Raw genomic sequence first — 23,190 nt, forward strand, 5'->3', positions numbered from 1 at the left:
AGGATTTTGGTGTGTTCACCCTATGTCTGCGTGGGTTTCCTTCCACAGTCCAAAAGCATAAGTTGGTAGGTGGATTGGCAACTCAAAATTGTTTGTAGATGTCAATGTGTGTGTGTGTGTGTGTGTTGGCCTGTGAAGGACTGGCGCCCCCTCCAGGGTGTATTACTGCCTTGCGCCCAATGATTCCGGACCCACCACGACCCTGAACTGGATAAGCGGTTACAGATAATGGATGGATGGATGTTTTGTGTCCGCATACTGCATCTGTAGGGCTTAACTGCAGTTTTAAATGTTCATAAATATCAGAACACAAAGTATATTTATATTCATTTTAATCTCATTACAAATTTACATGTAGTTTGATATAAAAACCCAATTTCCATGAAAGTTGGAATGCAAAATTAAAATAGATTGCAACGCAGGGCAACTTCTTTAAACCATATATATAAATTGCTATTTTTACAGTGTTGAAACTCATTCATTCATCCATTGTCTGTAACTGCTTATCCGGTTCAGAGTCACAGAACCAGAACCTACTTGGAATTCAACAAGGCCTGAACTCACCATGGATGTGGAGGAAGTCCACACATATTCATATCTATGCACACTTTTTTATGTATAGTTAATCCAGCTACTAACGTGTTTTATGACTATGTGAAAAACATTGGAGTAACAGAAAAACACACAGCCATATTACCAAGAAGCTACTGTGGCAGCAATACTACTTTTGCGCCATGCTGCGCCAATATTGAAGCAGAAATGTTATTGTCTTTTGAAAAATACAATACTGTTCAAGTCTTATGCACCTAAGGTTATTATTATTTAAAATAATTAGTCTTCCCAATACATGTGCTGTTTGCATACAATTATTTACAGTTACAGTTAATACTAAAACATAAATTCTGTAAAATGTGCTTCCCTGCACAGCAAAATCGGTAGAGTTAAATATCTGGTGTTGGTGAAATATTTGAGTGTAGAGAGTCAATCTGACTAATGCCAGAGTCAATCCAGCACTGCACAGAGTCTCATCTGTTTGTTTCACCCCCAGTTTAAAAAAAGGCAGTGTCAAAATAGAGTGTTAAACTTGCTCTGTTTAAACTAACTCCGAGAGTGTTGACACAAATATTATTAAGATTTTGATTTACTCCCAGAGTGTTGACCACACCCTACAGCACATTTAATCCTACAGGAGGTGCGTCTCATTTCTTTTGCGTGTATCGTTAAGTTTATGTTTAAATATATGAATTTATGAATGCTTATGTGTTAATTGATTAAAATGTACTTTATTATGTAAGCTGTGTAGCGTATTATGAAATGAACAACAAAAAAAGCCCAGTTGGATAAAGGTTAGCAGAAGGCCATTTGCTGAACAGACGCGGCAAATGAAATTACCGGTCATATTTTGGAGCACGTAATTTAATAGAGATGTGTACGTAGAAGGAACGTAGAATGTAAGCGTGAAGGCAAGCTACGAAAAAAAAAACATTTATACGTAAGGTGCTTTATATGGCACGATTTTATTTTGCAGGGGGGAAGAAGCCATTAGCTATTTATCGTTACAAACAAGTGGACGAGGGAAGGTGGAGATCACCATTTTGTTCTTTTCAACTCGACAGCTAATTAACCCGTGGCTCAGGCTAATCTCATCAGTAAGTGCTGCATTCTGTTAAATTTCTGTAGAACTGCTTGGCGTATTTATGATTTACACATGTTTAAAATGAATTATTGTTGTGTGGTCTTGGAGTCGAATAACGGATGGGCGACTCATGAGATTATTTGACGAGTTTATGAACTTAAACATGCTATAGAGCTAAATAGGTTTTTTGTCTGAGTCTGTTTCACAATGTTCTACAATTAAGACCGAAATCTTTTAGAATAATTCGCCTGGTGGGTAAATATATTTAATATGACATACAATTATGGACCAAACCTTTTAGAATATTAAATGTGGCATAAAATTAAGTACAAAAACATTTAAAATAGTTTGTATAGATGGTATTTATATTAGATATTAGATATACAGGGACAATGCATTTTAGAGTAGTTAGATTAAAGAGTAAAAATTAAATATGGCACAACATTAAGGCCAAAAACCTAAAATAGCTCACTTAAAAAGGGTAAAACATTAAAATAGCATATAATTAAGGCCAAAATCTTTTAGAATAGTTTGCCTGGACACACATACATTACATCTGCACTGATAGCTAATTACTATTTTACCCAGCAAAAATGAATGCATATTTATGACTTGGAAACTTTTACAGCCAATTATTGACTATATCTGCAGGTCAATAAGTTTGTGTCTAGGTGAACAATTCTGGGAAATTTTCAACCCAATTTTATGTAATATCTCAAAATATGTAGTAAATGATGTTTTTTGATGATAAGGCAATGCGATTAATCTTTGGGAAATAATCATACTCATCCAGTCATTTATTGTCTGTAACTGCTTATCCAGTTCAGGCTCACAGTGTGGAGTCTACCCGGAATCACTGGGCACAAGGGAACCTTAATTTTACTACTTCTACTAATTAATACTTTTTTGTTTCTTAGATCTGGATGTCCAAATTGTCCGGCATGAATCCGCTTCTTCTGTAGTATCAGACACTCCACTTTCCCCACTGTCATCCAGTTCATCCGATTCGACTGTCATCCTTGAATCAACAAAGAGGAGGAGGGCAACAGAATTTATGGATTGGGATCAAGCAAGACAAGTATAATTCAGTATAATATGATTTTAATATTAAGTTTTAGTAAAAATGAATTAGAAGATCTAATATGGCATTGAATTATGTTTTGGAAGATGGTGGAAACTGTCCTTAAGGCTAATCCAAAGGGCGAAGAAATCTTCATGGAGTATGACAAGACTAAAACACTTACAGATGCAAAATGTAAACAGATGGTGAACATCCTGGTTTCAGATATGATTGAAACACATGGGTAAGACATTCAAGTGAATTTGAATTAGGGTCCACATACACTGAAAATGTTTAAAATATTTATTTTCCCTTTAAAGGAGGATTCCACCATCAAGTGCTCGAATTAATTATGCACTGGGAATTGTGACCCTGTTTCCGTGCCTCCAAGATCCATACTCTGATAATGGATATGTAAGTTAATGTTATTATTTTGCTGAATACCCAAACTGCTGTGTCACTAATTGGCATTTGTGTTTCTTAATAAAAAAAAATTGGTAGTGATTGGTTTGTGTCCAAAACAGGAACACTACTACGATCCTGTGGGTAACACGGGCTACCTAGCATGGAGGATTAAGACAGTTCAGCGCAACACCTCTGTTGCCTCTCAAAGGCAATCAAGGCCTACTTATCAGGACAGTCCAAAAAGCAGACGAGAAGCTCTGCCAAGTGGTGAACAACTCTTTGGTGACGAGTGCAGGGAGGCTTTATCTACAATGAGGCACACAACAGATGAGTCTGTGGTCAAAGAGAGAATGAGAGCAACTTTCCAGTATAGGCAGAAGATGGTTCATGATAAGGATTCATCAGTTTCAGTCCTGGATGTCTTCCCTCGTTTCCTTGACATTCCTGGATTGGTAAGAAATGTCATCTTAAATATTAGACAGGTCTCTACTCTTTAACTAACCTGTATATTTAACCATGTATGGAAATTGTATGTCTCCTCCTTCGAAGATTGACCAGGACTTTGCGATGATGTTTGGAGATGGGGTGTCCAGTAGGTTTTTTGCGAAGTGGCCTACATTTTTCAAGCCCAGAGTCATTAGTGACTGCAAGACCCTCAGCCCAAATCAGTATGTTGAGGGACTGCTGTTAGCAAGTGAACCCCGTCCTGAGGAAATATATGGTGAATGGGACTTTATTCCCCATATATTTCTAAAGATTTTTAAAAAGCATTTGTTAATTTAACACTGTTTGTTCTCTAGGATGGGACAGTGATATGTCAGCGATTCTCTTGCTTCTGCATCTACTGCCCCCAACCTCAAAAGGCCAGAAAAAAAACAGCTATGATTAGTTCAGCCCAGGCAGCCAACCATCTTGTGTGATACCTTCAAGTATGTAGTGTTTGACTTTTGTACATATTCATTGTTGTCTTTTGTGTCTTGTCATTTAGAAATCTTTGATTTATATTAAGAGTGGCACGGTGGTGCTGCAGATGGTTTCACTCTCACGGGTTCTCAAGGGTTCTGGAGGAGTGGGTCAAACCCTGCATCAGGTCACTTTGTGATGTGGTGTGTTCCTTGTGTCCTCCAGAGGCTATGGTTTCCCCCACAGTCTAAAAACACATGCTGATTAGTTGATGTATTGGCTATTGAACAGTATTCAAAAGGTGTGTGTGTGCTGCCCTGTGAATGGCTAGTGCCCTGTCCAGGGTGCATTCTTACTTTGTGCCCATTGATTCAAGATAGACTCTAGACCCATCATGACCTTGAGCTGGATGAACTGATAGATTAATGAAGGAATGATTCCAAGTATATTTAGGAGCAGTGGTTCTCAGTCCTGGTCCTGATGGGCCTTTGCCCTGCATGTTGTAATTTTCTCCTCACTCAATCACACCCACTTCAACCCTAGGGTTAGCTCTTTTGTTGCATCATGTGTTTGGAGCAGAGGAAACTCTAAAATGTTCAGGGTGGCCCAACAAACCAGAATTGAAAACCACTGCTTTAGAGGTTAGAACAGGAGATATAACTTCATTTTTACTTTTCTAATGCCATTTAGATTGCAATAGGTGGTCTAATGATGTAATGGTACTACGAGAAATGATCCTCAAAGATAGAATTTCTGTGTCATCTATTTTCACTGACTTTTAACATGTCCTCCATTTCTAACCTATAGGAAGGGGCCAGTCTTACTACCTTCCTTGGGAGAGCTGAAACAAAACAACCCTTCCTCCTCTGCATTGGTGAGCAAAAGAACAAAATCTTAAAGTTCTACATCATCATCGATCAGAAGGCTGTCCCATGCAAGGCTCAGACATCGGTGGCTGCTTTTGATGAGCTATTTAAAGCTCACTTCGTCTTCAGTCTGTCCTATGATGAAGCTCTGAGCAATTTCTATACATTTGTGCAAACCACAGTGTATAATATTGATGTTGGAAGTGCAAAGGAGAGCCCCCGTGTTAAGGAACTTAGAGCAAGATTTCTGCAGCACAATGTCTGAACTAAGTTTTTTATTATTTTTTTTATTTATTTATATATTTAAAAAATGTTCACGTGTTTTGTTTGTAAAGTGCACCACAAAAGTTGTTCACTTCTTTGTCAGCATTTAAAATTTCACCATGGCTTATATCCTGGCAGAAGTTTACGTTTGAAATGTGGCGAGCAAGGATGTTCTTTATCTTTTTGTACTTACAATGGCTTCAGAAAACACCTCAACAATATACATAGGTATGCCACAGTTCCCCATGTGGAACCTTGCCAGAATGTCACTATTCAAAATGAAGATGCAGTGCAAATAGCTTCAGCTTCTGTTGCCACTTTGGAAGAGTTTCCTGTTACTTCAGAGAGCTCTGGTATGTCCCAGCTGTCTTCTATGTGTGGTTCAATTGTTGCACATTTGCTAGCGTCTCTCTGAAAACACTGTCCAAACAATTGTTAGCTCAATGAAAGAAGTTGTTAGTGATGTTCACAGCCATGCACGAGAGGCAGTTTTTAAAACATGTTCTCCTGAAGAAAAGGATTCAGATATTTATAAAAAAAAAAAAAAAATCAGAGCACTGTTTTGATCAACTAGACAATCCTTTTTCAGCATTAAACACAGAGGCAAAGAGACAGAAACATTTTGATGAAAGGTGGGAATTAGTTAAACCTGAAAACATGTCCTTGGCATGAGAATGGATGTACGTAGAAATAAAACTACAGGTATATACAGCCAGTTCCCTGTAACAGACAAGTATATGTATGTGCCCATTCTCAAATCCATTTTCAAAAACAGTGAAATAAGAGAAAGTTTCTTGTAGGACATACTGAGTGAAAAGGGCATCTCACAAGAGGCACATGCTCTACAGCTTTTGCTTTATTATGATGATTTTGAAACAGCCAACCCTTTAGGTTTCAAGAAGGGTGTACACAAAATTGGTGTTGTCTATTTTACTTTGAAAAATTTTCCACCTAAATGTAACTCTGTGCTAATGAATGTACATCTTGCAGCTCTTTTCTACACTAACGATCTGAAGACATATGGTTTTGATGAAATATTGAAGCCTCTTATTGATGATCTAAAAATTTTGGAAACAAAAGGAATCCAACTTCCTTTTTTTGAAAAACCTTTGTTTGGCTCAGTAATTCAAATAACAGGAGATAACCTTGCTTTAAATGGCTTGTTAGGTTTTGTTGAATCCTTCAGTGGAACACATTTCTGTAGGTTTTGTTTGACATGCAAGGAAGAAGTACAGTCTGTATTTACTGAGGGTAATCCTGGTCTAATTTTTCGTTCAAAAGAACTTCACACTGAACATTGTATGGTACTAAATGAAAATCCTACTCTACATTCAGTATTTGGTGTTAAAAAGTGTTGGGCATTCAATTCTTTACAGTATTTTCATAGCTCTGACAACTATGCTGTTGACATTATGCATGATTTGTTAGAGGGTGTTGTACAGTATGAACTCAAGCTGCTTTTTCTATACTTTATTAAACAGGTTTATGTTTCTGTGAACACTCTGTCTGACAGATTACAGAGCTTTAATTATGGTTACACGGAACGCAAAAACAAACCAAGTTGCTTACAATTGGATGACAAGAGCAAACACCTCGGGTTGAATGCTGTCCAGTCATGGTGTGTTCTGCGCAATACTCCACTTATATTTGGAGATGTCATTGAAAGGGGTAACAGTCACTGGAATCTACTTCTCCTTTTGAAACAGATAGTCAACATAGTGTTCTCCCCAATTGTAACTGATGGAGTGATATGTTACTTGAAATGTTTGATCCATAATCACCATAATATGTTTAAATTACTGTATCCTGACAGGAAATTGATTCCAAAACACCACCTGATGATACACTATCCACGGTGTATTAAAAAACTTGGCCCTCTTATACATATATGGTGTATGCGTTTCGAGGCTAAACACTGTGTTTTCAAAAGGTCTGTAAAAAATTTCAAAAATCTCATAAAATCTTTAGTAAAGCAGCATCAACGTCAATTGGCATTTCAATTTGAGAACTACTGATTCAAGAGGTTTGAATTTGGTCCTACAAGAATGCAAACAGTCTCTAGCTTAGAGGGTGGCGAAGTACTTGGACAGACATTACATTTGGAGACATTTTCTGATGTTTCAACTACTAACTGGATCAGAAATCACGGTACTGAGTATGAAGTTGGTTTGTTTATTTGTACTGGATCCTATGATCTTCCAGAGTTAAAAAAAATCTGTAGTATAATAATACATGAAGAACATGCTTTCATACTAGCTGGTAGTGTTGACACACTGTACTTTGATGAGCACTTTAATGGATACTGTATTGAGGAGAGAGATGATGGCAGTTCTGTTATCTGTATAGACCAGCTTACTTATTTCAGACCCTTTGATAAGCAGTACTCAAATGAGAATGGTAACAGACCTTACATAGTGCCATATTGTTTTATTTTGAAAACGTGACTGACTGTGTTTTGAACATTTTATTTAAAGTGGTGCACATGTTCAGGAATAAATAAAAGAGAAAAACGTGACTGTAGTGTACAGTAGTATTTCATTCTATTTTTCAATTAGTTTTAATTTTTAAACTAAATTAATTGCACACTCTTAAAGCTTCAGTAGGCAAATCCCTGTGAATATGTAGGTAACTCCTGTAGAGTAAATAGTGACACCCTAAAAGAGTCAGTTTATTACATTGCACTCTGGTGTTGAGAAAATTTAACACTGAGTAGTGTTGAATATTATTACATTTTAATTCTCCAGAGAGTCAGAATTAACTATATTACAGTGTTAAAATGCCAACACTTTGAAATAGTGTTAAAATAACACCCCTGAGAGTGGACCCATATAGACACTTTTAAAGTGTTGAAATTAACTCTCATGGAGTTATTTTGTGTCTGTGGATTTTGCTGTGTGTTTTTATTATTTCTATGTTTTTGTACATGTTGTCTTGTTTAGTTTGTTTGGTGCAAAACCACACTGCACATCACCAACAGAACACTATACATGCAGTGAAGCATGGTGGTAGCAGCATTATGCTTGTGGGCTGTATTTTTTCAGAACTGGGGCTGTAACCAAGGTGGAGGAAGTTCTCCACAGTTTAAAAAACAATTTTGGCTCAGAATATTTAGGCCTCTGCTCAAAAAACTGAAGAGAAAGAGGAATTTTAACTTTCAGCATGACAATGACCTGAAGAATTTACATTTACATTTATGCATTTGGCAGACGCTTTTATCCAAAGTGACTTACAAAAGAGGATCTGACATTTGAACTACAGCACAAATTATACAAAATACCTTACATTAAGTGCAATATGCCAGGAAGTAATAAGTGCATTAAAGAAAGACATTCAGTGCAAAAGATACTCTCGGAAGAGCTGGGTTTTCAATGATTTCTTGAATGCAGAGAGGGTTTCTGTTGCTCTGATAGTGCTTGGAAGCTCGTTCCACCAGCGTGGTACCAGAGATGAGAATAGCCTCAACTGACCTGTACGGGGGGTTGGTCGTGTTAGTTGGCGCTCCTTTGAGGAACGGAGAGGGCGGGCGCTAACGTATGGTTTTAAGAGTCTATTGAGGTAGATGGGAGCAGAACCAGTGAATACTCTGAAGGCCATCATTAGTGATTTGAATTTGCAGCTAAGGGTAGCCAATGCAGCTCAATTAATAGGGGCGTGACAAGTGCTCTTTTTGGTTGGTTGAAGACCAGGCGTGCTGCCGCATTCTGGATCATCTGTAGCGGTCTCACAGCACAGGCCGGAAGACCTGTCAGGAGGGCGTTGCAATAGTCCAGACGGGAGATTACTAACGTCTGAACGAGGAGCTGTTTTGTATGTTGAGTTAGGTATGGCTTAATCTTCCTTATGTTGAATAGGGAGAAGCGGCACGATCGAGCTACAGCGGTAACGTGATCTGCGAAGGTCAGCTGGTCATCAACCATGACACCTAGGTTTCTTACAACCTTGGTGGGAGCCACTGATAGGGACTCTAGCTTGATGCTGATGTTGTGGAGAATAGCTTGCTTGGCTGGGAGGACCAGTAGTTCAGTTTTGGATAAATTCAATTGGAGGTGATGTTCCTTCATCCATGTAGATATGTCAGAGAGACAGTCAGAGATTCGAGTTGCCACTGAAGTGTCTCCTGGAGGAAAGGATAAATAGAGCTGTGTGTCATCTACATAGCAGTGATAGGAGAAGCCGTGCGAATGAATGATTGGGCCTAGAGAGGTTGTGTACAAGGCAAAGAGGAGGGGTCCCAGCACTGAGCCTTGGGGCACACCTGTGGTGAGGTTGTGTCGCGCTGATGTAAAAGAATACCACCACATCAACAAAACAATGGCATTTCGAAAGGCTTAATCAGAACCCAGATCTGAATCCAATTGGGGTGAACTGAAGATGGCTGTGCATAGAATAAGCCCTCGCCATCTGACAGATCTGGAGTTCTATTGCAAGTAAGAGTGGGCAAAGATTGCCATGTCAACATGTGCTATGCTGATAGATTCCTATCCAAATAGACTGAATGCTGTCATAAAATCAAAAGTTAATTTAACAAAAGGTTTTAATTTTAATTTTATCCCTAAATTATTTGTTTGTTTTCCTTTGAATTGTACAAATTATTGATCACCCTGAAGGTGGACAATGTCTTGAAATGATTCTTTTGTTCTTTTTTTTCAATGACTCATTAAGATGTTTGTTTATAAAAATATGGTTATGAATGGCCATTTTGGAACAGTTTGTCATTTAAAGAAATTGAATATATAACTTGATTGTGTAATGTTGTGGGAAAGAATAGAAATCCCCAGTTATTATTATTTATTTAATATTTAATGAAAGAAACAATAGGTTATCTGAAAAACATAATAAGGGTTAATAAACAACACATTATATATGTTCCCAAAATATGCTGCTAACTTTTACAATATGTATCACAATCTCAAAGAGATTTGGAAAGTACCTTACCCATGAGGTGTTTCTTGGTGTTCTGCTCTGGCCTAAACATGATTATGAAACACTTGGGAGCAAAAATACAAATAATCAAACCAAAGCTTGAGGCCAAAATCGCAAATATCTCTATAGCTACAGTAAACTTTCCAGGGGAGCTGACATAAGCTGGAATGAATGTGACCCAAACTGTGCAGAATATGAGCATACTGAATGTGATGAACTTGGCTTCATTGAAGTTATCAGGCAATGTTCGAGCCAGAAAAGCCAAAACAAAACACAAAACCGCCAGGAGTCCTATATAACCCAGCACAGCCCAGAATCCTATAGCTGAACCTAATCCACATTCCAGAATGATCCTCTCCTTGTAGTGTTTTAGATTTTTGAGTGGGAAAGGAGGGGATATTGTTAACCAAAGCACACAAATTATGACCTGTATGAGAGTAAAAGCAAGGACACTGAGTCTCTGCTGTGGAGGACCAAACCACTTCATGACATTATTGCCTGGAAGTGTAGCCCTGAAGGCCATTAACACCACTATAGTTTTCCCCAGAACACAGGAGATGCAGAGGACGAAGGTAATGCCGAATGCTGTGTGACGAAGCATGCAGGACCACTCAGAGGGCTGACCAATGAAAGTAAGTGAACAGAGGAAACACAGAGCCAGTGAGAAGAGAAGCAGGAAGCTCAGCTCTGAGTTGTTGGCCCTGACAATGGGAGAAGTCCTATGTCTATAGAAAACTGCAGCAACACACACAGCTATGAAGGCCCCAGCCACAGAGAATACTGTCAAGATGATGCTCAGATTGTCGTCCCAGGACAGGAACTCCACAGGTTTGGGGAGGCAGCTGTCCCTCTTAGCACTTGGCCAGAACTCAGGGGTGCACTGCATACAGTTCAACGAATCTAAGAAATTGAAAAAGCACAATCAGTATGAAATATTAAACAGAATGTCCCTCTGCTGCAAAAATAGTGCAAAAATAGTATGTGAGGGTGGTAAAATTTTTATTCAGCATTATGTGCTGTTGTAATCAACCTGTTCTGTTACTGATCTGTCCTTCTGCACATGGTATACAGTCATAGCAGCAGACTGGCCTTCCTATCTCTACAGCCTTCCTAGTGCCAGGAGGACACCTCTCACTGCACACAGACACTGGCACCTGTGAAAAACAACAGACAAATGCAAATCATAATAATATTATGCAATAAATAATTGAAACTTGGAAGCTATTCACAGCTGAATGTACTTGTTGTTCTTGTCAGTGACTACAGTACCTTTGTCTGTCCGCCCACCCAGCTGATAGAGTTGCTTATACTGAGCTCTTGTTCCTTTGGTTTGGAGGAGTCATAACGGCCCACTGTCACAAAATCCAAAGCCCCATCTTTTTGAACTTGCCAGTTTATGAGCTCATAGACAGCCACAGGATCACCGTTGGAATCAAACGTGACCTTTTGGCCATTTTTCGTAGTGAAGTTCACTCTCCTGAGCTGGTTGAGTATCTGCAGTGGCAGTCATCATTGTGATCTATTGTGTCTATGCATTACCATCCATCCATCCATTATCTGTAACCACTTATCCAATTTAGGGGCGCGGGGGGTCCAGAGCCTACCTGGAATCATCGGGCGCAAGGCGGGAATACACCCTGGAGGGGAGCCAGTCCTTCACAGGGCAACACAGACACACACACATTCACTCACACACACGGACACTTTCGAGTCACCAATCCACCTGCAACGTGTGTTTTTGGACTGTGGGAGGAAACTCACGCGGACACGGGGAGAACACACCAACTCCTCACAGACAGTCACCCGGAGCGGGAATCGAACCCACAACCTCCAGGCCCCTGGAGCTGTGTGACTGCGACACTACCTGCTGCGCCACCGTGCCGCCCTGTATGCATTACCAAAACATACTAATTTATTTTTAATAAAGAGTATTGAATCAATTGTATTTCATAGATACATCTCTGTATATGATATAGATTATTTTACTGATTACTACAGAAGATTCTGGTCTTTAAAATTATTAAGTCATGTTAATGTTTTTTAATGCTTTGTAATACCTGCCATGGTGAGAACTGAATGCTCTTGTCGCACTTCGTGTCATTACAGATAACACCGTGGATGGCGTGCGCTATGGCGTATGTAGCTTTGTACACCTTTATAGTGTTTCGCAGCTGCGAGGTGTCTGTGTATGGGTTCAGAATGGCATGGAGGTCCTCGGTGCCGTCACATTCTCGTGTGTCCTCCGTGGAACCCCTCAGGCTACAGCTGAACGAGCTCTCCCACAATTCCGTAAACAGCGGCGATGTTAGAGCTTTTGCTGGAGTGAGGTCTAAAATAAATTCATGGAGACCTGGAATCACTGCGGGTGGACCGCTGAAACCTATTGCTCCAGTGCACATGGTATAGTTAAAAAATTTTGCATTTATAATCCATGTCTCGCATCCAATCCACTGAAGAGGAGGCGGTGGATTTCTCACAAGTTCTTCTAATAAAACTTGCATTTCGCCTGAAGCCAGAAACGCCACTATTACCCTAGATGTTGATGAGCGGATGACGTTCGCCACTCTTTCTATTTTGCTGCGCGGATCTGTCCTGTAAAAGGCCTCCGAATACTCCACACAGATCCCCTCCTCCTGCGCAGCCTTTAGAAACGAGGCCATTCCGTAATTCCCATAATCCGAGTCACTGCGCACTGCTCCAATCCATGTCCAGCCAAAATACTTCACCATTCTCGCTAGCGCAGCCGCTTGGTGCTGGTCACTTGGCACGGTCCTAAAGAAGGCAGGGTACTGACGCTTATCGCTCAAACACGCACAACTTGCGAAATGGCTGACCTGAAATTCAGTGTAGAAAATGAAACAACCTTTATCTGTGAACGTTTTGCGCAATCTTCAATTGTCGCTAATGTCATCCAAGTAAACAAGGAACGTCCCTGGACGTCCAAAATCCATCTTAATAAGTTAGTTAAGTGGTGACCATTCGATAACGTCAGTGGACGTCCAAAATGCGTTTTATATAAGTAATTTATTTCGGGACCAATTAATAACGTCAATGGACGTCCAAAATACGTCTAATAATCTTCTTTTCAATGTCTCTGTTTGGACGTCTTTTCAACTTTAATTTTCAACCTTAAGAGTACGTTGATTAGACGGCAGTCATTATGTTATTTCAACGGATAAATGTTTACTGGGATAAATCATGGACATTACATAGGACATGGAAATGAAAGCTACTGCTTGCGAGCATATTGCATTCATACATAAAATATAGCTTTAGAAGTTTATTTTTCTTCAATGTCGCATGGTATAGTATATTCACCTGTGGAATACCAAAGAGACTGAGTATTCTGGCCATGCTAATTGAGGGGGTGGAATCAGACTCTCCAACGAGCACCGGTACAGCAGAAACTGCAGATTTTGGACATACATTTGAATCATTGATAAATGGCTCCATGCCACTAGCAAACTGAAATGCAATTTTGATCGCCATTGGGACGGCCGCGCACGAGTCGTATATCTCGTAGCCCAAAGTGATTCCCGGCAGTAGATCCGTGCTGTTGTTGATCTCGCGGATGGTGAACTCCATGGCACGAGCGTAGCGGAGCTCCCTGAAATCCATTCTGTATAAGACAGCAATATACATTTAGACAATATTTTATCTGCAGGGGTCACAATAATAATTTCAATATAATTTGCCCCTAGGTCCATGTGTCTTGCCCTGTATTCATTCCGCACTCACAGACAGACCTCCCCGAGCACTGTGATGGTAGTGGGATCCTGGTGTAGGTGTTCTGTTCTGAGCTCATATAGGTATGAATGGAGAAAATCCCTCCAATGACAAAGTCTCCATTCATATAAAGGCCAGGCAAATGAGGCTCAGTCCACAGCCTGCAGGAGACCGTGTCAGCTTTACACACTACAGGACTGAGTCCAGTTATCCACAGCACTGATACAAACATCATCAGACTTAAAGTGAGCAGCATCTTATATTCACATATGTTCCCAGCTCTCTTTGAAAGCCATGAGGACTGTCTTACTGTTCTTTATATATCCACCTTACCATAATGTCCAAGTCACAGGGGTGTGAGCTGGGCAAAGGAGGCGTGATTTTTGTACTGAATATTAATCCCAGTGGCTTTGACTCATTATAGTGTCTGTCCCCATACTGCAACCTGTAGTAAAATGTATGGCAATATCAGAGCAGAACTCTACATATTTGCATTCATTTTCATTCATTTAGATTTTAAGCTTACTTTTAAACATCACCAAAAATTAGGTGTGTATATTACTAAAACAGCACTTCAGAAATGTATAACATTTTTTTCAGTTTGACTCATTATGTCTGAATTCATTTACATTCACTGAACGAGCTCACGTCCACTGGTGGCACGGTTTTGCTAAATATAGTGGTACACTGTTGTGTACAAGAAGAGCTACAAAACCTGCACTATCATCTGTCATTTTTGAGAGGATTACAAAAGAACAAAACTCTGGTTTAAAAATGTTGGCGCATACTTTTGCTTCAAGGTTATGTTAGTGTTATGATGAGGGCTGTCGTGGTTAAAGAATTTCCTGTGTTTTGTATTCATTGTTACACTGCGCTGTGTATGTGTATGTTTTCTCCCCCCCCCCCCTCCCCTCTGTAAAATTCTAGGTTCTGCAGTCTGTTCCAGTCCGTGTGTTTGTTCACCAGTCTAGAGTCCATTCCATATTCCAGTTAATGTATTTGTTCATTGTCCTGTGTCCAGTCCAACATCCAGTCTCTGAGTTCTGTCTGTCACCATTTTCTCTACGTCATCTCGGCAGGAATCATAAATATGTCAGTGTGTACGCTGCTATTCGGCTGTGTTTTGTGCTCTGTGTTTTGCGTTGTGTATATTGAATTCTGTGTGTTTGCCTGGTTTTGACTTTGTGACATTCTACTTTGACTACGAGTTTGTTTATGCCCCTTTTAGTTACTAACGTTAGATGTGTCATTTGTAAATATTCTAAACACTGTGTGTATATCTCATCAGAGTAGGGTTGGCTGCCGTTTGTTTTGGGAGTGGGTTTTGTGCATGTTTTTGTCTATACATAGGGAGTAAGGTAAGGTATTGTCTTTTGTTTCCTTTTGTTTTCACTTAGGTAAGTTAGAGCTGCTTGCGGGTCAGTTAGGAGGGGTGTTTGTTATTTTTGTCGGCATAAGGCCATCCTGAAGTTCACTGGTGTTTGTGTCATTGTAAATGTCATCTATACAATATATATTCTATTCATTATACATTCTGTTTTTCCATTTGTGTCTTTTTTGTCCACCTTCACATCTCAGTTAGTTATTCCTTTTCCATACACTAATCCCAACACACACCTCATTCTGTTACGGCTCAACCCTAGACTGGGTCGTAACATCATTCATTCATTATCTGTAACCCTTATCAATTTCAGGGTCACGGTCCAGAGCCTACCTGGAATCATTGGGCACAAGGCAGGAACACACCCTGGAGGGGGGCGCCAGTCCTTCACAGGGCAGATATGTGATTTTACTGTCCCAAATTGCTTAATTCATCCTGATAAGATTGCTTCGCTCCTTGCTATCACTGGAACTTCATGAATTAACAGTGCCAGTGGGGCTATATAGTCCTAGTCACCAGGGAGGCCAGTGTGGATTTATGGTTGTAGATGGTTATGAGTAAGGTAGGACTAAAGCTAACTTGGGGGTGAGTCTAGAATGACAGACTTCATTGTTTGAACCTTCTGGAGGTGTTGTGGGCTTAATTCAGTGAAACACTGAGGAGGGAACGTGCCTACCTAATGACCCTTGTGAAGAGCTAGTGATGCAGTGGGTGATTTAGATGTGATGGACTCAATGAGTAACCATAGTTGTTAAGAGTAGCTGGTTGCTGATCAGATCATAAAAGGCCACAGCAACTTTAGTGGGTAGGTATAGGAAATGTTGCTGATTGGATCATAAACAGCCACAGCAACCTTAGGGTCTAGCCGTAACAAAGATTCCTTGCGTACCGTAAGTATCTGTAATTTTCCTCAAGTACATGGTTTGTGTACTTTGTCCACCACTGATATCATATGTATGGGTGGCACAGCGACGCAGCAGGTAGTGTTACAGTCACATTACTCCATGGACCTGGAGGTTGTGGGTTCAAGTCTGGCTTCTGTGTGAGGAGTTTGGTGTGTTCTCCTCATGTCCGGGTGGTTTTGAATTTGAAATTAGAGGTATTTTCAATCAAGTATGAGTGGGCACACTGTTTTATCTAAAGAACAGGGAGCTATCCATGTCTGATCTTCAAAACAAAGTATTTTGGAAGAGATTTTAAAAACACAGAATCTTAAAAAACAGTTGCTGAGGCTGGAAAAGGTTACAAAACCATGTCTAAAACTTTTGGACTCTGACAAGTTGTGAACTAATGGAGTAAATTCAAGACATGGCACACATTCAGGTAGAAAGGCACTGCTCTTCAAAAGGATCATTGCTGCCCATCTGCAGCTTGCTGAAGATCACTTGGACTGGCCAGAAGGCTACAGGAACAATGTTTTGTGGATGGATCAGACCAAATTTTTGGTTTAAATGAGAAGTTTTATGTTTAGAGAAAGGAAAACACTGCATTCCAGCTAATCCTCACACCATGTGTAAAATATGGTGGTGGTATTGTCATGATTTAGGCATGTTGTGCTGCATCTGGTCCTGACGTCGTTGATGGAACAATACATTTTGTATTATACCAGCAAATTCTAAAGGAAATTATTAGGACATCTGTCTGTGAGCTGAATCTCAAGAGAATGTGCATCATGGAAGAGGACAACGACCCTGAGCATACAAGTCATTTTACCGAAGAATGGTTAAAGAACAATAATGTTAATACATAAACAATACGTAAAGTGAGGTCAAAAACCAGAAATATTCCAAAACCCAAATATCATGTACATGTAAAAAAAAAAGTACATGTTCAAAAGACAAAAACTGTAACCTGTTTAGAAAACAGATGACTCAGAATTACAGAAATAGCTTGAACTATACTCTGCAACTATGTAGACAAAACAGAGTTATAAGGAACACCAAGTAATATTTTTACATTAAAATTACTGCTTCAAAATCATTGTGATGCTTCACTGACCTGTAATATGGACAATAGAGCCTCTGTCATAACTCTTGGCTCAGCACTGCAGAAACTGCACTATGAAACTTTTGGAGAAGGAAACCACCCCCCCTCCCTACCAATTTCTGTACAGTGCTGTAAAAGTTAATTGCACTAGGGGGAGCCCCAGATCCCCCAAATCTTACCTAATGTTTGAGTAAAAACTGTTATTCACAAGTGTCCTGTTCCACTGTGGAAGTTTATACTTGTGCTCATGTCTGTGTCACTCTGCAAATACACCACCAGATCACTAGGGCTGAATTTCAAACATATTCTTTGTTAATATTTAGTTTTAATATTGAAGATTTCATACTTTTGGACTTTTGAACCATGTTTGTCCGTGCTCAGACCAATCAGTCTTTATAGTCTGTGTAGACGCAAGGAGTTATATTTCAGTAGATGTGTGCATCAGGCTGCGCACAGGGAGAACACACCAAATTCCTCACAGACCACACAGATCCAAAGTGGGACTTGAACCCACAAACTCCATGTCTCTGGAGCTGTGTGACTTATAGACTTATAGTAATTTGGAAAAGTAATTTTTGAGTTTAAATTTTAAATACTGAAGTTGATGTATATGTAATGGAAATAATGAATGGGCCAATTTTGAATCAGCAGATGGTTTATTGACCTTTTGGGGGGAAAAGCAGACAGCTTGTATTTGCACTGTACTATTGGCTAGTTAGAAATACAATACAGTTTTTGTGTGAAACAGCAGAGAGTCATATTATTTAATAATGAACATAATCAGCAATAAATTATCTCAGAAAGACATTCCGGAGTAAAACGCATTAACCTTCCTCCTGTGTTAGCTTTCTGTTACCATCCCTTATGTTTATGGGTCAGTTTTGACCTGTGTCTTAAATCAGCCATAAGACCTCCTAAAAACTATTAATTATCAACCAGTTTGTTTCTTACCTCTTGTTTACCTTGTTAGGCTTTCTAATCCATGAAAGGATTGGTTTTAATTTTTCATTGTTGCACACTGTAAACTGGAGATGTTTATTCTGCAAAACACAAACTAAACTGACTGGGCCTTACAGGTCTGGACATGTCTGTCTCGCCTTGTTTTGTGAAACAGACAAAGATAGAAGCCCCTAACTGAAGCTCAAGTGGTTGTAGGAAGAGCTAGCTGTTGGTGTATAGTGTGTTTATGATTCCAGATTTAGCACTTGTTTTTGTTTTCGGATTTAAAATTATACCTGGGTAAAAATTGACCTTAACAACAGAAAAGCCATAATTTTAATCAGAGAATTTTATAATTTAGTAGGAAAAGAAAATATTATTATTTTGTTGAAATAGAAGTTCCTGACAAAGTCAAAAAGTCTTGATGCAATAAACTAATTTAGGGAGTAACTGCATGCATTTAAAACCTAAAAAAACATGTCGGTCAAGACCCTAACACAAGAGGAAGGTTAAAGTCGCACTGTTATGAGAATAATTATAACTGGGGGAACAATTTTTTTCAAAATTTGATTTTGATACCTCAGAAAAAATAAATCCATTTTTAAATATATTTCAATGTAAGATATTATTATAATGCCAGTAAAGTACTAAAGTGTGCTATCAGGAAAGTAAAGTACTTAAAGATTAAATATTTAAATTTTACAGAATAAAAATTCACCTTGATTCAAAAACATAATGGGGAAGCTGATATATATATATATATATATATATATATACACATACTCTGCCAAAATCACCTTATGTTGAATAAGTTGCTAATGTATGCTACTCTTTGTGACAATATGCAAGAGGGTCTCAAACAGACTTGGAGGGTATTTTACCCATGAGGTGTTTCTTGGTGTTCTGCTCTGGCCTAAACATGATTATTAAACACTTGGGAGCAAAGATACAAATAATCAAACCAAAGCTTGAAGCCAATATAGCAAATATTTCTACAGCCACAGTGAACTTTCCAGGAGAGCTGACATAAGCTGGAATGAATGTAACCCATACTGCACAAAATATGAGCATACTGAATGTGATGAACTTAGCTTCATTGAAGTTATCAGGCAGCTTTCGAGCCAGAAAAGCCAAAACAAAACACAAAAAAGCCAAGAGTCCTATATAACCCAGCACAGCCCAGAATCCCATAGCTGATCCTAAGCCACATTCCATAATTATTCTCTCCTTGTACTGCTTTAGGTTTTTGAAAGGGAAAGGAGGAGACATTGTTAACCAAAACAAACAAATTATGACCTGTATGAGAGTGAAGAAAAGGACACTGAGCCTCTGCTGTGGAGGCCCAAACCACTTCATGACATTACTGCCTGGAAGTGTAGCCCTGAAGGCCATTAACACCACTATTGTTTTCCCCAGAACACAGGAGATGCAGAGGACGAGTGTAATGCCGAATGCTGTGTGGCGAAGCATGCAGGACCATTCAGAGGGCTGACCAATGAAAGTAAGTGAACAGAGGAAACACAGAGCAAGTGAGAAGAGCAGCAGGAAGCTGAGCTCTGAGTTGTTGGCTCTGACAATGGGGGATGTCCTATGTCTATAGAAGACTGCAGCCACAAAGAGAGATATGAAGGCCCCAGCCACAGAGAACACTGTCAGAATAATGCTCAGAGTGTCATCCCAGGACAGGAACTCCACAGGCTTGGGGAGGCAAATGATTTGCTTGGCATTTGGCCAAAATTCGGGAGGGCACTGTATACAGTTCAATGAGTCTAAGAGGTTGAAAAAGTATAATCACAACCAAGTATTAGAAAGAATCTTAATAGAAAAAAAAAGGTGAGGTTAATATATCCAACCTGTTCTGTTACTGATCTCTCCTTCTGCACATGGTATACAATTATAGCAGCAGACTGGCCTTCCTTTCTGTACAGCCTTCCTAGTCCCAGGAGGACAACTGTCACTGCAAACAGACATTGGCACCTGAAAAAGACAGTAGACAAATGCAGATCATCATAGTATGTGGAAAATGTTTTGAATATCATGATACTATAAGCAAATGATTATTTTTTTTGCTCTAGTCAATGAGTACAGTACCTCTGTCTGTCCCCCCACCCAGCTGATAGCTTTGTTAATACTGAACTCTTGTCCCTTTGGTTTGGAGGAGTCATAGTGGCCCACTGTCATAAAATCCAAGGCCCCATCATTTTTAACTTGCCAGTTTATGAGCTCATAGACAGCCACAGGGTCACCATTGGAATCAAAGGTGACATGATAACCATTTTTTGTGGTGAAGTTCACCTTCTTAAGCTGGTCAAGTATCTGCAGCGTAAGAAATAATATATATCATAATATTAATGTATTATTTCTTTTCATTGAGTAAGTGGAACATCACTGTTTCCTCTGTGTATGCTATATAGGCTGGGTGCTTATACACATTCATACATATCGTGGTGATTTTAATAAAACCAATCATGGTGGTGTTTTAAATCTAGCAGATTAACACCTGCCATGGTGCGAACTGAATGCTCTTGTCGCACTGCGTGTCATTACAGATAACACCGTGGATGGCATGTGCTATGGCGTATGTAGCTTTGTACACCATGTTATTGATACGCAGCTGTGACGTGTCTGTGTACGGGTTCTGCAGCGCGCGGATGTCCTCGCTGCCGTCACATTCCCGCATGCTTTCAGAGGTACCAGTCAGGCTACAGCTGAACGAGCTCTCCCAGAATTCCTTTAACAGCGTCGATTTAAGAGCTTGAGCTGGAGAGAGGTCGAGAAGAAACTCGCGGAGACCTGGGATCACTGACGTGGGGATGCCGAAGCCTATCGCCCCAGCGCACATTTTAAAGCGCAACAATTGTGTGTTTATGATCCATGTCTCGCTGCCAATCCACTGAAGAGGAGGCAACGGATTTCTAACCAATTCTTCCAATAAAGGTTGCAAATCACCCGAGGCCATAAACGCTACTATTACTCGGGCTGTTGATGAGCGGATGACGTTCGCCACTCTCTCCACTTTACTGTGCGGCTGGGTTCTGTAGTAGGCCTCCGAGTACTCCACACAGATCCCCTCTTCCTGCGCAGCCTTTAGAAACGAGGACATTCCGTTATTCCCATAATCCGAGTCACTACGCACTGCCCCAATCCATGTCCAGCCAAATTTTTTCACCATTTTCGCTAACGCGGCCGCTTGGTGGTGGTCACTTGGCACGGTCCGGAAAAAAGTAGGGTACTGACGCTTATCGCTCAAACACGCACAGGTTGCGAAATGACTGACCTAATATTCAGTGTAGAAAAAGAAACAATAATTATTTGTGAAAGCTTTATGAATTCTTCCGTTCTTACTAAACACAACAAAAAATAGGTGTAACGTTCCTTTCTGACGAGTAATATAACGTCACAGTTGAAATGTTAGATATTAAGTCATAGCGTACAATATTCACCTGTGGAATACCAATGAGACCGAGTATTCTGGCCATGCTAATTGAAGGGGTGGAATTAGACTCCCCTACGAGAGCAGGCACAGCAGCGACTGTAGATTTTGAACACACATTTGTATAATTGAAATATTCGTCCATGCCATTAGCAAACTGAAATGCAACCTTGACCGTCATGGGCACAGCCGCGCAGGAGTCGTATATCTGGTAGCCCAGCGTGATTCCCGGGAGCAGATCTGTTCTGTTGTTGATCTCGAGGATGCTGAACTCCATGGCACGAGCGTAGCTCAACTCTCTGAAATCCATGCTGTATTAAACAGACAGTAGACATTTAAACAATATATTATTTACATGTGCCAAAATTATGTGTCGCTTGTTTGTAAATCCATGTTTCTCGCTCTATATTCTCTACGAGCTCACAGACAGACCTCCCAGAGCACGGTGGTTGTAGTGGCAGCCTGATATACGTATTCTGCTCTGATTTCATGTAGGCATGAATGGCGAAAATGCCTCCAACCACAAAGTCTCCATTCGATTTAAGAACAGGTAACTGAGGCTCATTCCACAGCTTACAGGTGTCAGCGTTACCTTTACACACTGCAGGACTGAGCCAAGTTATCCACAGCATTGATACAAACATCATCAAACTTGAAGTGAGGTACATTGCATATTCACAAGTTCCCAGTTTTCTCTGAAGTTCGACTGTTTTACAGTGCTTTAAATATACACTTTACCATGATGTCCAAGTCTTAAGGGTGTGAGCTGGGCAAAGGAGGCGTAATGTTATACTGAATATCAATCCCAGTGGCTTTGACTGTTTGTTGCTCATCTCCTTATAGGAAAAGAGGTGTCAGACTGAAATTACTGTAGGCTTCTTCCTGCAAAGACATCATAACATAAAATATTATCAGTATGACTGAATTCCTGTTATTTTAGATGATCATTATATTAACTGATATATATATATATATATATATATATTTATTTGTGTTTCATGTTACATTTTGTTGTGTAATATACTTGTGTGGTTTACAGTGATAAAGAACAACAAATTTGTTCAGACAAAAAAAAAAAAAAAAAAAAAAAAAAAAAAAAAAAGATTTATTTATTACATAAGCCGGTTACAATTTAAGACACTTAAGTCCTTAGTATGGAGTACCAAACCTGCCAAAATGACAAAAGTGGAATTAAAGAAAGAAAAAAGAAAGGAGGAATGTAAAAAACCAAACAAACAAATAAATGAACTTATTTATAATTTAATGTCCAATTTGTATATTTCTGCATATTTTTGTAATTTTTTGCATATATTACTCAGTATTTTTTCTGTATTTACTATTTTTTTATTAATTTCTACATATTTTTCTCTGTATTTATATTTTTAATTTATTTAATTGTTTTAATATCTTTTTGTTGTTACTTCTTTTCGTTTTTATGTATTAATTTTACTAATTTTAAATATTATTTTAATGTATATAATTTTAAAATAAAAATATGCATAAATATACAAATTATAAATGATATTTTTTACATTCCTCATTCCTTTTTCTCTTTTAATTCCACTTTTATTTAGTTATTTTTCATTTTGGCAGGTTTGGTTCTCCACACTTAGCGTGTGAACACTATAACATCTCTATTTTTTGAGTGCACATCAGATCTATATGTGC

The 23,190-nt window shown here is 39.3% G+C and overlaps 2 protein-coding genes across 2 annotated transcripts; both read right to left on the minus strand.

The window, feature by feature from the left end:
* Nucleotides 1-10,043: 10,043 nt before the first annotated feature.
* Nucleotides 10,044-13,877, minus strand: LOC136709527 (extracellular calcium-sensing receptor-like). Its single transcript, XM_066684830.1, has 6 exons — nucleotides 13,804-13,877; nucleotides 13,376-13,676; nucleotides 12,115-12,891; nucleotides 11,327-11,551; nucleotides 11,088-11,211; nucleotides 10,044-10,957 (listed from the first exon to the last, which is right to left on the minus strand). The coding sequence occupies exons 1-6, from the start codon at nucleotides 13,860-13,862 to the stop codon at nucleotides 10,044-10,046; spliced, it is 2,400 nt and encodes a 799-aa protein (XP_066540927.1). The 5' UTR covers nucleotides 13,863-13,877.
* Nucleotides 13,878-18,944: 5,067 nt separating this feature from the next.
* LOC136709526 (extracellular calcium-sensing receptor-like) lies at nucleotides 18,945-22,154 on the minus strand. The gene is made up of 6 exons (XM_066684829.1): nucleotides 21,955-22,154; nucleotides 21,533-21,833; nucleotides 20,590-21,366; nucleotides 20,181-20,405; nucleotides 19,943-20,066; nucleotides 18,945-19,858 (listed from the first exon to the last, which is right to left on the minus strand). Exons 1-6 carry the CDS (start codon nucleotides 22,152-22,154, stop codon nucleotides 18,945-18,947), a joined length of 2,541 nt encoding a protein of 846 aa, XP_066540926.1.
* Between the last annotated feature and the right edge of the window lie 1,036 nt (nucleotides 22,155-23,190).

Source organism: Hoplias malabaricus, chromosome 11 (assembly GCF_029633855.1).
Source record: "Hoplias malabaricus isolate fHopMal1 chromosome 11, fHopMal1.hap1, whole genome shotgun sequence".
Taxonomy (NCBI): Eukaryota; Metazoa; Chordata; class Actinopteri; order Characiformes; family Erythrinidae; genus Hoplias; species Hoplias malabaricus.